Raw genomic sequence first — 13,635 nt, 5'->3', positions numbered from 1 at the left:
TTAGCAATCAGTTTGAAATTGATTCAAGGGTGCTTATTTGCCTACAATTGGAACTTAGAGATGGGAAAAGCCCTTAATGGTTCTTTTGATGCTGGGCTACTTGTATTTGAATTGATAATGCAAATAAGTGAAGGAATTGATGTTGTTTACGGTCAGAACAGTAGATGGATTTGAACCCGAATTTGAAGTCATCCATTGCATGTGATAAAAAGACTTATCTAGGTAAAATTCAAGTTCAGAACGTAATCTGTCTAGATTGTCCAACCATGATTGCATTGGACTTCTGTGTCAAAAGTTATGGCTGTTTTAAATTTAGTCTGTTTATGTTTCAGAAATGTAAAAAAAAACGTGTGTTAGTTAAATTTGTTTAGTTATTTTATTAAAAGTCTAAGTTTTAGGCTTGACTTCTGTCATGTTGAATTGTCCTAACTTTGGAGGGATGTTCCAATTATAAATGTAGTATCAAAATATGTAATAAACACTTTTGGCCAAGATTTGAAACTTAATTTAGAGAATTAAGAGTTGTTCTTTCAAATTGATTTTGTGAAGAATCCTACCTGACTTATCACTTTTCAATCACAAAGAGTGTGGTGTCGAAATACTAGACTGATCTCTGTGGCGTCTAGATCGACTTATCAAAGTATCATTCTAGTTTATCCTCCATCTTATTTACCTTAAAATAACTACAATTCAGCCTAAATACCAAAAGAAAGACAACACAATCAGACCCATCCTTCATCTATTTTTGTTAGAATCATTGTTGCTGATTTTCGAATCATTCACGGCGCATCAGTCTACCACAGCGTGTGGTGTGTGTTGACAATGGACATCCAATTCTGGCTTCGGCAAGCCACTCTTCTTCTCTTTATTTTTTTTCCCTCTCCTGTCACCTTGATCCTCACGCCTAGCATTTAAAAAAATTCAAAGAGGATTCTCAACTTTATTTCCTATCAAATTTTATTTTAGTTATTTTAATTATTTTTGCTTTTTAATTTTATCATTTAATATTTGCTTTAATGTGATATAGGCTTTGTTATTATTTTTTTTTATCTATTTTTTATGAGATATCCTGGTCTTATAATCTGATATCGAGGGCTTGGAAGGTTCATTCGGGTTAACTTGATCCTTTTTTTTTTTTTTAATTTTATCATCAATATTGAATTGATTTGAAATTAAAGTTCATTATTGTATTTGATTTTTTTTATAAGGTTATCACAGTCTTATGATTTGGGCCACGAGTTTAATGGTTAACCCGAATTGTCTCAAATCTTTTTTTTTCTTTAAAATAGATTTTTGTTTTCGTAGTTTTGTCCTCCAATACTGAATTGCTTGATAATTAAACTTCATAATTTTTTTCAATTCGATTTATATGAGGTTCTCTTATTCTGATGATCCATGCCTAGGTTCAGAAGGTTTGTTAGCATTAATTCAAGCTATTTTTACTTTTTTTAATTTTTTTTTAATTTTCATCATTTAACATTAAATTGGTTAGGAATCAACCTTTATAATTTTTTTTATTTTATTTGTACGAGGTTATTTCATTTTCATGATTCATGTAGTTGATTCGACCGGTTTACACAAGTTGCCTAAAACTGTTTTTTTTTTTATTGATTTTTTTTTAATTTTATCCTTTAACATTAGTTTGTTTAAGAATTAGATTTTATAATATTTTTTTAATTTTTCTCTATGAGTTTATTGCGGCCTAATAGCCTAGACTATGATTTTTACAAATTAATCAAAATTAACCCAAGTAAATTTAATTTATAATTGTTTTAATAACTAAAAAGAAAGAATATTATTTAACATACTGTTATTTCAATAATTTTAAAAAGTATTGTAGATCTTATTTTGAATTCATAATTGATTTTTTTTTCCTTAAAAAACACAATAGCAACATGTTTATTTTTTTTTTGTTAGCAAAAAATACCCAACCAAGGCACAGAAAGGGTCACGGATCTATTGCCCTCTACATTCTCTTTGTTTTTGCTTAATTTTGAATCCATTTGCAAAAGATGAAAGATAATTTTAACGGATTTCCTTTATGTTGATAAATTACTCTTGGTTCACTAAGATAGAAAGTGGTAGATGATGACTTGTGCGTGGATAAGATTAAAATTGAATAACATAAAATAACTTAAAATCGATTAAAATACATTTCTTTACTAAAAGTAAAAATATAAATCTGTATAAAATTTGTGTTTATAGCTAGCAGCGTCACATTTAATGATTTTTATATTTTACTTATACTTAATTTATTTTCAACTTTATTATTACATAATTTAAACTGAAGATGACTGAATATATAAAATATAAATAAGATTACAAAGTAACGTTACTGTACTAAAAATACAATTTTTTTTTTTATCACATCATCTTAGAATTATCCTTGTCAATTACAAAACGGCATAGTTTTATTTCCAGTTGGATACAATGTCAGAGGAATAAAATGGTGGGTTGACCGAACCAAAAAGCTGGTTCTCATAAGCTTATTCCAGTAATATACTTCCATTTTTGTTATCGAAATAATAGCTTCGAAGTTTAAATCCCACCAGAGTAAAAAACAATTCAATGACAACTCCATCTAAAAAAATTGATAAAAAAAAAAAAAGGCCTTCAATTTCTTTTTCTTTTTGGGAACCTTTAAAAATATAAAAATAATTAATTTTAAATAAAAAAATATTTCATATTTTGTCAAACACACAATACAAAGAGCTCAGAGCTAGACAAGACTTTTCTACCACTCAATTTAACAGAGCTAACTGCCGGAAAAGGATTAAAGGAGAAAAGAAATGAAGGACGCTCGTCAACAGGTGAAAGTAGAACTACCACCGTCAAGTTGCAGATGTTGGGTAGAGCTGAACCCAGGGAAATTCTTCTTTGTAAGCCATGCTAGCCTCACAAGAGGATTTGCAGGTGTACAAAACAATGGTTGCCCAATCAAGAGAATCCGCATCATTCTTTACACCGAAGTAGTAAAGTAGCTGAGGTAAGATCTGATGCACCAGATACAGGAGCTATTATTACCTTAGAACTTTAATGGGAGCTCAGATTTGAGATCCATGAGGAAAATCAAATAGTAGAACAGCACACCATATGGAGAGAAAAAAACAGAGAAAAACCAAGCACGTGAATAGGCACACTCTTCACTTGGACATACAAGGGCTTCAATCAAAATTTTCGAGGAAAAAAAAAAAAGACAAATACATAAAGCAATATAAATAAATATATCTAAGGCAGATCAAACTATACCTGAAATTCAAAATCTGAAGGACCACCACAGTAACTGCAGTTAGGGATGTCAGCCTTAGATGGCTGACCACTTGACATAGGCCAGAGGGGTTTTGCACTAGCATTCCTACAATACCTGCTAATTTAAACAAAGGAATGAGCATTCCATTGCAAATTAAACAGGAAGTACGATTTACACAATAAAATGCTTCAAATACTAGGTACAAAAAAATCACATGGCTGAAATGCAACTAGGCTATGAAAACTTGACATGCACACTAGCTTAGATATAAACTCTTAAAATCTTGCACAGCCCTGCCAACTTCTCAATATGTAACTGACAACAGATATGAAGTGATGTTGATTTTAAACATTTCTTGTTCATTTGATCATTTCCCAGCCAGATGATCACTCGGGCATATAGCAAGTATTGACAAGTAACGAAGGATAAGTGACAGTTACAGAGAGTCAATTCTCTACAAATGCGAGTCTCACAATCAGCAGCCAATTTGGGTTAGCCCCTTAAATGTCTTAAGATTTTACATGTTTTCTAGAAAAACTTGTCCACTTGTATTGTGGGATCCAAGCTCACCGCATGCAATGCTTAGGATGCCTAAAGCAATCACATAAAGAATTCAAATTATGTTCAAGTTTTCTAGAATATTAAATACAAAAAATGATCTCAAAATATAATAGCTCGTATCACCTTAACACTTGTTCGGGGGCTTTGGCTATGCGCTGTTGGAAAGATGCCCAGCACTTTTTGTCACTATTGCCCTGCCCACTACACTAAAATAAGCAAGCAGGAGATTTACATAAGTGCATAAATTTCCATTAACAAGAGCGAGAATTGATACCTCAAAAATGTCCAACAACGAATTCATTGTGCTGTCCATTTTGTTCCTAGACACCAATGAATGAGTGGGTATGTTATCATCAGACATTTCAGCATCATATTCACTTTCATCATCATTTATCATCTCATACTCTGGCCACAGGGCATTGCTAACAACTGTTCAAAAAAAATAAAATCAGACACCTCTGGTAGACCTTTTGAAACATAAATTTCATTGAGTAAGCTTGACACTAGACAATGGACATTATGACGTGTTTAAATCAGTACTCACAACCAACCATTCATAATGCTAGATTCTAGGTCAAAATGTCCTGTCACCAATTTGCACTTGAACCATTCTATTCCTTAACCATTGAGGGTTCAAAAAATACTCTAAATAAAATGATATTTTGGTACAAGGTGTGATAAAAATGATCACATGATTATTAAATGTAATTGTTTTCTAAGAAGAGATAGACATTTTTATCTTCAATTAATAAGAATTAAGTACAATGAACATAATCATATGCATATGTAAATTTGTGTGATACCCCAGGACCCAGGTTCATGATGTATATACTAGCCTTTAATGATCTCTGCTGAAGTGGCTCCATTCTTGCTGGAACGAGAGTCAACCGAAAGGCTCAACTGTTGACAATCAATTTTGTGACCTGAGTGCCAGTGCAAAACCTGTGAGATATGAAAACAATGGAGAGGATGTTCATTCAGCAAGAATGGCCTAAAATGAACTCATGACATGCTGACAACTCATACCTGGTGTTTATGTGAGCAGTATTTTGTTCTTTTGCAACCACTACAAACTTTATCTCCTTTCCAGGTACCACACCAGTTACAAAGCGAAACTAAAACAAGCAAAAATGATGGGCATCGTAAATGCCTGGTCTGACAGAAGGAGAGAAATGGAAATATGTAAAACATGGGTAGTGATGATCACACATATCAGACAAATATTAATTTGATCTTAATCAATTAATCTATCTATCTTAGAGCTTTAGGATCCTTGCAGCCATGTTGCACCAAACAATGATGTCTTCATATTGAGTAAGGGTTTATCAGTCTCATGTAGGAGGATAATAATTGCTTGTTTGGAAGCAAGGCTTTGTTAGCAATATAATCAGCGATGTGTCAAGCCTATTACATTCAGAATAGAATAATGCAGGTTTAGTCAATAAAGTAAATAAAGGAAAAAACTACATAGAAAAACCCTTAATTTTGGGTATTGGCAGTTTTGGTCCTGTCTTTCGAGAGATTATGCTATTGCATTATGTTGTCTTCATGTGGGAACAATTTGTATCCTCCATTTGATGATTGTTATCATATCAACAAGTCAAAGGACTAAGATCTTACAAGAAAGGCCATTTATGGCTCAGCAATGCTCTTGTAAAGTATGACGGAGCAGTTGTTTTGTAAAGGCAATCATTCAAGTTGTCTATTGAAAACCAAAACTAGGAGTGCTGAAAAAAGACAGATCAGCTCAGTGTTTATCATCCTGCTAAGAGTTCAAATTGAGGTCTTTAGCAAAGGATGATGGTGAATCAAAACCACGGAGCTCAAATATGACAGCTCGCAGTAAAACTTCTCTTGACAACAATACTTGTTACCACCTTAATCAAAACTTTTTGAGGGCATTGACCTCAATTTTCCAGTAAGAGGAAAATCTAGATGCATCTTCAAGTGCAGGCTAAATTCATATAAATAGCGATCTGCCATGGGAAGGATAGAATTTCATCATAGTTGAGGGGTACAGGTGAGGTTTCAGTATCATGGATTCTCTGGCTCGTGAAATACAAACTATGAAACAATCAACAATGCGAGTTTTCATAAAATACTAGAACCCCATGACAATTTCCAGCCATTTCAAAAGAAAGTGAGAGGAAGAAAGCAAAATGAATATCATGTAGAAAAACAAAAATTCACTTTCAAAAGGTCCATCCTTCAACTTCATAGCATTGCAAATGTTCCATCTAGCTAGCAAATAGCTCAAATCACATCCCCACTGAATACCAAATCCATTAACAGAAAATTTTAGGTTCAGTTCTGTATTGCTGGATGAGGAAGTAAAAACAAAATCATGGAGAGCAACTGCCAAATCCAAGCACAAATCAGTTAAAAAAAAAATAATAACTCAAATTCTAGTTTTGTCTTAGTTCACTGACAGGAGCACAACTTTAGGGTTACAAAAAAGGAGAAAGGCAGTGAGGGAGGGTATTCCATAAATTAATGACGTGTGTTCTGAGAGAGGAAAGATTAGAATGAGTGTGCTACAACCTTCAATTGAGGGAATCCTTATACTTTGTCAGAGCAGTTGCACAACAATTGTGGTGCCTACTCATTCAAAATTGTTTTAGGAGATGCTGTACACATTTCGCAAGGATTAATTCATCAAAAGACAATGAAAAATATTGCCAAATACTAAATTTAAAGTGTTTTTCATTGTTTGCCGTTTTAATATTCTATAAAAGTAACATGGATGGTTATTCTCGGTGGCAACAAAAAACCTAAACCATGCATGCAATATTAGATAAATGAAAAGAAATTGAAGATAGCCGTTTTAATATTCTATAAAAGTAACATGGATGGTTATTCTCGGTGGCAACAAAAAACCTAACCCATGCACGCAATATTAGATAAATGAAAAGAAATTGAAGATAAATGTTACCCCCAGATCCGGACGGTTTATCAGTTCCATCGTTTCTTGGAGGCTCACTTGAGTAAAAAGGATTAGAGCAAGGTAACTGACAACGAAAAACCTTCACACTTCAGAAAGAAAGTAGAAGAATAAGAAATCAGATTGATTCTTGGCTGTTCCTAGTCATGATATTTGAAAAGAGAAGAACAACGAAACCAGTAAATAGACACTGATACCTTCGAGATGGTTTTTCTGGACTGCGCTTCCATTGCTCATGTTGATCCCTATGAAGACAGGACATTGAAGGGCACATGAAGACAAACAATGTTCGATGAAATGTTGATTCCTTCTCTGTTATAGGTGCATATACCTAGATGATTATTCAACAGAAAATGGATTTTCTCTTCAACTTCTCAAATTCAAATCACTGAAAATTACAGCGAATTAAATGCCATTGGCAGATATGAACATAGTATATACACTGACTCTAAGTTCAACCAAAGTATTCAAAGATAAATATCCACCACTGACAAAAAGAAAAGGAAGCAGAGAATTGGAACAGTCTCATGCGCAAATAATGAAAATTCGACAAAGAATTGTCTGCGGTATGTAAATTCAAGAAATTGGTAAATTATCGTGCACCAAAACCCAAAAAAAATAAATACCTGAAGCAAAAACTGTAAAGGTTCTTCACATATATCACAAACACAAGACCTTCCAGATGGTAGATTAACAGGATCCAGCCATGCCTGCAACATAGACATTAACAACATCCGTTTATTTAGCAAATACAGGGCTTGCTTTAAACAAACTAAATGGCAGATAATTAAAATAAAAATAAAGAAAGAAAAGGAGTTTTGAAGAGTTGAAATATATAAGTACCGGCACGCCACCAGCCTTGCTAGGAAATACTTGCCGCGAAAGAGACCAACTATTCTTTGTCTTTTCCAAGAAACCTAGTGTTACTGGCTCTTCTTCTTCTTCTTCACTATCGTCACCTTCTTCTTCTTCTTCTTCTTCTTCAACGACTTCTTCAACCTCATCCTCTTCATCAAGCGAGGAAATCTGTACTCCCTTGAGCTTTTCTGTAGAGTCTCCCTTCGCACTCATTGACTTAGGCGTATTTCCCTTTTCAGTTATTGCGTGTGTTTTCAGGCCGCTACCCCTGCCTCTTCTTTGGTGATCAGCCACAGAGAAGGGGCTAGGGTTTTAGGAGTCGGAAATTAAAGTTGTCCCGAATATTATTTTATCTTTGTATTTTGTTTTTAAATTAATGTGATTGTATTACCTTGATTGTATTTTAATTAATTTTATAAAATTTAAAATTAATAATTATATAAATCAACCAAGTAACTTTAACATAAAATTACATCAAAAGCAAAACTCATCCTTGTACTTTTTCTATTGTCTAATTGTAGTTATATTTTGATTTTGTAGTTACTTTTTCCTGGGTCATGAGTTTTTTTTTTTTTTTTTTAGTGTCTGTATGTTTTTTAAGGTATAATAAGATATTACTAGATAAATTTTTAACAACATTAAATTTCTCAAACGATAGAACTCTATATTTAAATAAATAAATAAAATATATATTATCTTTATGTACTTTTAATTGAATCCGCAATTGAGTCAGTTGGATATTTGAACCACACCAAGTCCTGAACATGTAAAACTGGGATTTGCTATGTGAAAGGTTCATATTTTTGTTTCTGTTTAATTAACAAAAACTCTAGGTGTTGTAAGAACATTGTACACACATATAAGTGAAATTAATTTTTGTCCCTCAAAGAAAAAATGAGATACTTGTGTTTTGGGTAATTCAATCTTTTAGTCATTAAGAAAATTATCCAAGATATATGCACTTTTTTTTTTTCAAATTTTAAGATGGTAAAATAATTAAATTATTTTTCAGGTAAAAAAAAAGTTGTTGATCAGGGGTGTTTATGATTTTTTGCTTTTTAAATTACAATAAAAAAAAAATCATTACCCTTGGAATCAAGAAAAAATAAAGTCATGTGTTTAAGGGTATTTTTATCTTTTCATATATGTTTTTGTTAATTCCAAAAACATTGAGGGCGACTTGGTTTTTTTTACTGGATAAATTAATATTTAATTTTGAATAGTTGTTGATGTGTGTAATTCAAGCATCAACATGTGGGAGGGTTCTATGCCCTTTTAGTAGTATGTGTTGCATCTCCTAATAGCTAAACTTGTTCTTTTATCGAAACTATCGTATTGTTGAAAACATCATTGCATTCTCTTTTTCTTAGTGCATGTGAAGGCGGCTTGTTGCCATCAAGCCTTTCTTTTTTTCTCTTTTTCTTTTCTCTTACATCCTCTAAAAATCACATGTTGGCCCTGTTTGTTTTTAGTGTAATAATTTTAGTCTTTATTCTTTTAATTTCTAGTTTTTGTTCCATGCTCTTTTGTAAAAGTTTTGTTTGTTTTTAATTCAGTCTTTTGATTCTAATTTTTTGTATATTTTTCTTTTTCAATTTGATCCTTATTATTTTCATTTTTAATTTTTTTCCCTTGTTTTCTTGTAAAAGTTTTATTGGTTCTCAATTTCATCATTTAATCTAAGTTTCTGGTGCATTATTTTTTCAGATTTGATCCCTATTTTTTTATTTTTTTTCTTTTGTTAATTTTTTTTCTTTTCAATTTAACTCTCTAAGAAAAGTTTTTTTTTTGTTACCCTCTAATTTTTATTTTATTTTCAACCTCATTTTTTTTATTACCGTTTTTTTTATTTCAAATCCTTTTGTGTAATTTTTTTTATTTCAATTTCATCCTTTAGTGTTTTATAAAAAAAAAAAACCCTCAATCAACCAAGTGTTGAAAGATGAATTGAGAAAAAAAAATTGATTAAAAAAGGACACAAAATGACTTGAGTTAACTCAGGTTAACCTGTCAACCTCGTAACCTGAATTATGAGGCGAGGATAACTTGATATAAAACAAACCGAAATAAATCACAAAGCCTAATTCTCAAACAATTCGACATTGAGAGATGAAATTGAGAAAAAAAATCAATTAAAAAAGAAAAAAAAAACTTAAGACAATTGAGTTAACTCATTAGACCTATAGTCCGGGTCGTGAAACTGGAATAACTTCATAAAAAATGAAAAAAATATTATAAAATCCAATCTTCAATAAATCTAATATTGAATAATAAAAATAAAATTGAGATTAAAAAAAAAACACACTATTATAGTGAATAGTATTTTGTGAGAAGGGGTACTGTAAAATCCCATTCTCTTTGAATTATTTGTTAACCAAGTGTTGAAAGATGAAATAAAAAAATCAATTAACAAAAGGATGCAGAATACGACTCGAGTGAACTTGGGTTAACTCGCCAAACTTGTGAGATGAGTCATAAGACCGAGATAAACTCATATAAAATAAATAAAAATAAATTACAAAATCTAATTCTCAATCAACTTAATGTTGAATGATGAAATTGAAAAAAAAAAAATCAAGCCAATCAAGTTAACTTGTTAAACCTACGGTCTGAATTAAAAGACTAAAATAACCTTATAAAAAGCATATTAAAAAATATTATGAAACTTAAACCTCAATAAACCAAATATTAATGAATAAAAAAAACATAGACTAAAAAAAACACTATTATAATTAATAGTATTTTGTGAAGAGGAGTACAGTAAAATCTTCTTCTCCTTCTGTTTTTTTTTTTTTTTTTGTCAATTAACATTTACAACTCTTTTTATAATCTATTGGTTCATATATTTTTTAATTTATTTTTTAAAATTTAAATAAACAATAAGCAAGTTTGCTGATACCATAAAATTAGTTTCAGGCAACTTGAGTAGGCAAAAAGTTTCGTGTTTTGGTAAGGAGGAAAAAAGACCGAGAGCCATGTGATAGAAGGTTCGAGAGACCTGGTTAGTGATATTTGGAATGCAGTCCACCAATTGTTTTCGGTTGTGGACACGGAGATGATGGTTACTGTACAGTTTAAAATATTTTTATTTTAAAATACAAGAAAATAATATTTATATTGCATTTTTTTAAAAATGATTTTTAATATTAACAAATTAAAATATAAAAAAAATAAATTAATTTTTTAAAAAACATAATTTTAACTGAATTTCTAAACACGACTCATCGAGGTAAATTTATGTGCGGCGGTCCATGGCAGAGCTGGTACGTGGCTTGGAGATGGAAAAGGTCTCTTGTGAATATTGGATAAAAATAAAGAGCAGTCCCTTTTCTTTACAAAAATTAAATTTCTAGATTTATTATGCGTTTTCTTAAATTTGACTAGACAATGTTACTTTTTCAAAATTAAGATCCCTCCCATATCGACACGCGACTATAAGACGGTTGAAATGTAAAACTAAAAAAACAAGACATAAAATGTTAATAAATGCTTCGGACATAGTATCAACGTAGGGGAGATAGAACACCTGTAGAAGTAGCACCAACCAACTGGAAGTAGCATTGATTTCTCCAATGAACTCTCTGTTAGGAAATAAAGCAATTTAGCTTTTAGCTGTTAATAGATCTCTTGCCTGCTCAAAGAAAGAAATTAGGTCATAAACTTCAACTTTCCTTTTGTTGCTAGGCCTAGTGTTAAATAAAATTAATATATATATATAAATCGGATCTCACCTGGGTTTGATTATTTTTTTTATTTTCATCGATCTTTTATCTTATCCAGATTGATCTAACTATCGGATTAACTGAGCACTCGATTAACTTATCAATTTGGTTCAGATTTAATAACTATGATATTAGATTGACCGATTATTTAAGTTGTACTTGCTTGAATTTATTATATATATATTTTTTTTTGGTTAAAAGCTCAAGGTACGTACGTTCTTCGTTTTGCAATTAATTGTGTTATTGCCAATTTTTGTGTGTTTGCTGATGTTCGGAAATAATTTTCTATAACATCTGCTGGCCATCTACCTCCAAAGAAACCTTCTGAAAAGAGCATATTCCACCAAACACCTAACTTTTAAACATCCGATGACATGTGGTTTTAAAACCATAATCATAATAAGATTTAGAAGTTTTTGGTAGTTGATTATAAATGTTGCTTTTTAAAATATTTTTTATTTGGAGATACATTAAAATAATATTTTTTTTTAAATGTATTTTTAATGCAGTATATCATAACAATAAAAAAACACTAAAAACAATTAATTTAATGTGAAAAAAATTCAACTTTTGATGTAAAGCAGGTTCAATCTCAATACCAAACACCTTCTTAGATTTTGAATTAGGAGGATCAAACTTGGGTTTATCTTTTTAAAAAAAAATCATATTTTCTTAAATAAAAATTAATGGTTTATTTGACCGGTTCATAAGTCAACTTGGTTTTTTTTGTTTTATTGAATCAGACCAAGTTAATCATTCCTTTATTTTTTGCTCTCAAGTTAGGCCATTCCAAGCTCTAGGTTGAGTCTTGAGTTGACTCGCTGATTTTGGGTTTATGAGGCCACTTGAAAAGATATAATGTTTGTTTTTTTTTTTTTTCTATTAGAAAAAGCTCCAAAAATAAGTCTAGGCCAAGCATGTTATGAGTTCTTCTCTTTTGCCAAAGGTTTTATTCTTAATAAAGCTTGTCGGGGTCATTCCCTAAATGACACGACGTTTGTTCGTATAAGATAAATAAAAATCAACACACTTTTTTTCAAAGAAAATGTTATCATTAAAGACTGTAAAAAATAAAAATAGTGTATAAAAAATAGTGTTTTTAAAGGTGTTGTTGCAAAATTGTTTTTCAATTAATAGTGTTTGAGAGCAAGTATTAACTTTTTTTTGTTAAAATTTGATTTTTTTAATTTTAAATTATTATTTTTTTGTGTTTTGTATCATTTTGATGTGTTGATGTTAAAAATAATTTTTTTTAAAATAAAAAAAATATTATTTTAATATTTTTGTGAACAAAAAATACTTTAAAAAATAACCACTGTCACATTTCCAAACCATAAAAGTATTTTACAACCATCTTCAATATCTAAGCTCAAGCTCAAGAAAATTACTAAATTTATTTTTTAATAATAAAACCTTGAAATTGTTCACCTAATAGTCTTGAGATAATACTAAGCTTGCGACATGTGCTTTACTACAAGTTAACTAAAAATCCAATTATTAAATTAAAAAATACAAGCGTCACTATTTGTTTTTACACACATAAAATATTCAAAATGAGGATTAAAAACTTGATTAGTGTATCAAATCAAATTAATCAATCACCATATACATTAATAAATGAAAAAAAAGTTAGTGTGACTTGTTAAACCCAACAAGCTAAAAACAAATTAGTCATCTAGTTCAAATGATGATATGGTTAAAATAAATAAATTCAAGTTTTATTTTTAACATATTCCTAACCTTAGCTTAAATGTTAAATAATGAACTATTAAAGAATTAAATTGATAAAAAAGAATTTAGAAAGTAAAATGAAAAGATAACGACATATTATAATGGGTAATGGGCATGACTATAATATGTTAATCTGGTTCGATAATTTGTTTTTTTCTGTCTTTTTCCTTCTTTACTTTTTTCCTGGATGAGCCTTGATTGAGTTTTATCAAACCTCAAGCTTGATTAAAAATATGAGTTTATAAAAAAGAGAAAATCAAGAAAACTCTCATGAATATTGTAGATCCGGGTTAGTCATCCAAACTCTATTGAAGATACTACAACTATTAATGCAAATGATTCTATTGCAACTATTGATACAAAAGATCCTGCAAATATTCTAGCATTATACTATTACCTACTGTAATTTATTTGTTACTTAGTTTAGACATTATTATATTCTCTTATTAGTAAGAAATCCTGGTGAGATTCTTGGGAGAAATTATGTGCAAGATTATCTTCCTTGCCACATAATCTTCTTGCTATATATACATGTATACAACAACAGAACATAGTATGAATGAATTATTCTT

The 13,635-nt window shown here is 30.4% G+C and overlaps 1 protein-coding gene across 3 annotated transcripts; it reads right to left on the bottom strand.

The window, feature by feature from the left end:
- Nucleotides 1-2,639: 2,639 nt before the first annotated feature.
- On the bottom strand, nucleotides 2,640-7,965 carry LOC118046826 (uncharacterized). 3 transcript variants are annotated; one of them, XM_073407764.1, is made up of 11 exons: nucleotides 7,596-7,962; nucleotides 7,379-7,462; nucleotides 6,950-7,083; nucleotides 6,744-6,841; nucleotides 6,002-6,166; nucleotides 4,838-4,926; nucleotides 4,648-4,753; nucleotides 4,086-4,240; nucleotides 3,935-4,005; nucleotides 3,250-3,364; nucleotides 2,640-2,993 (listed from the first exon to the last, which is right to left on the bottom strand). In XM_073407764.1, exons 1-11 carry the CDS (start codon nucleotides 7,821-7,823, stop codon nucleotides 2,832-2,834), a joined length of 1,407 nt encoding a protein of 468 aa, XP_073263865.1. In that variant the 5' UTR covers nucleotides 7,824-7,962; the 3' UTR covers nucleotides 2,640-2,831. The 3 variants fall into 3 exon arrangements, 2 of the variants coding, with proteins under 2 accessions (XP_073263865.1, XP_034911767.1); XM_035055876.2 differs by lacking the exon at nucleotides 6,002-6,166 and having other exon boundaries at nucleotides 7,596-7,961; XR_012169278.1 differs by lacking the exon at nucleotides 2,640-2,993 and having other exon boundaries at nucleotides 3,286-3,364; nucleotides 3,935-4,012; nucleotides 7,596-7,965.
- Between the last annotated feature and the right edge of the window lie 5,670 nt (nucleotides 7,966-13,635).

The sequence above is a fragment of the Populus alba genome, chromosome 2, assembly GCF_005239225.2.
Source record: "Populus alba chromosome 2, ASM523922v2, whole genome shotgun sequence".
NCBI lineage: Eukaryota > Viridiplantae > Streptophyta > Magnoliopsida > Malpighiales > Salicaceae > Populus > Populus alba.
Note: the sequence above shows the minus strand (reverse complement) of the source record. Positions and strands in the feature narration are given on the sequence as shown.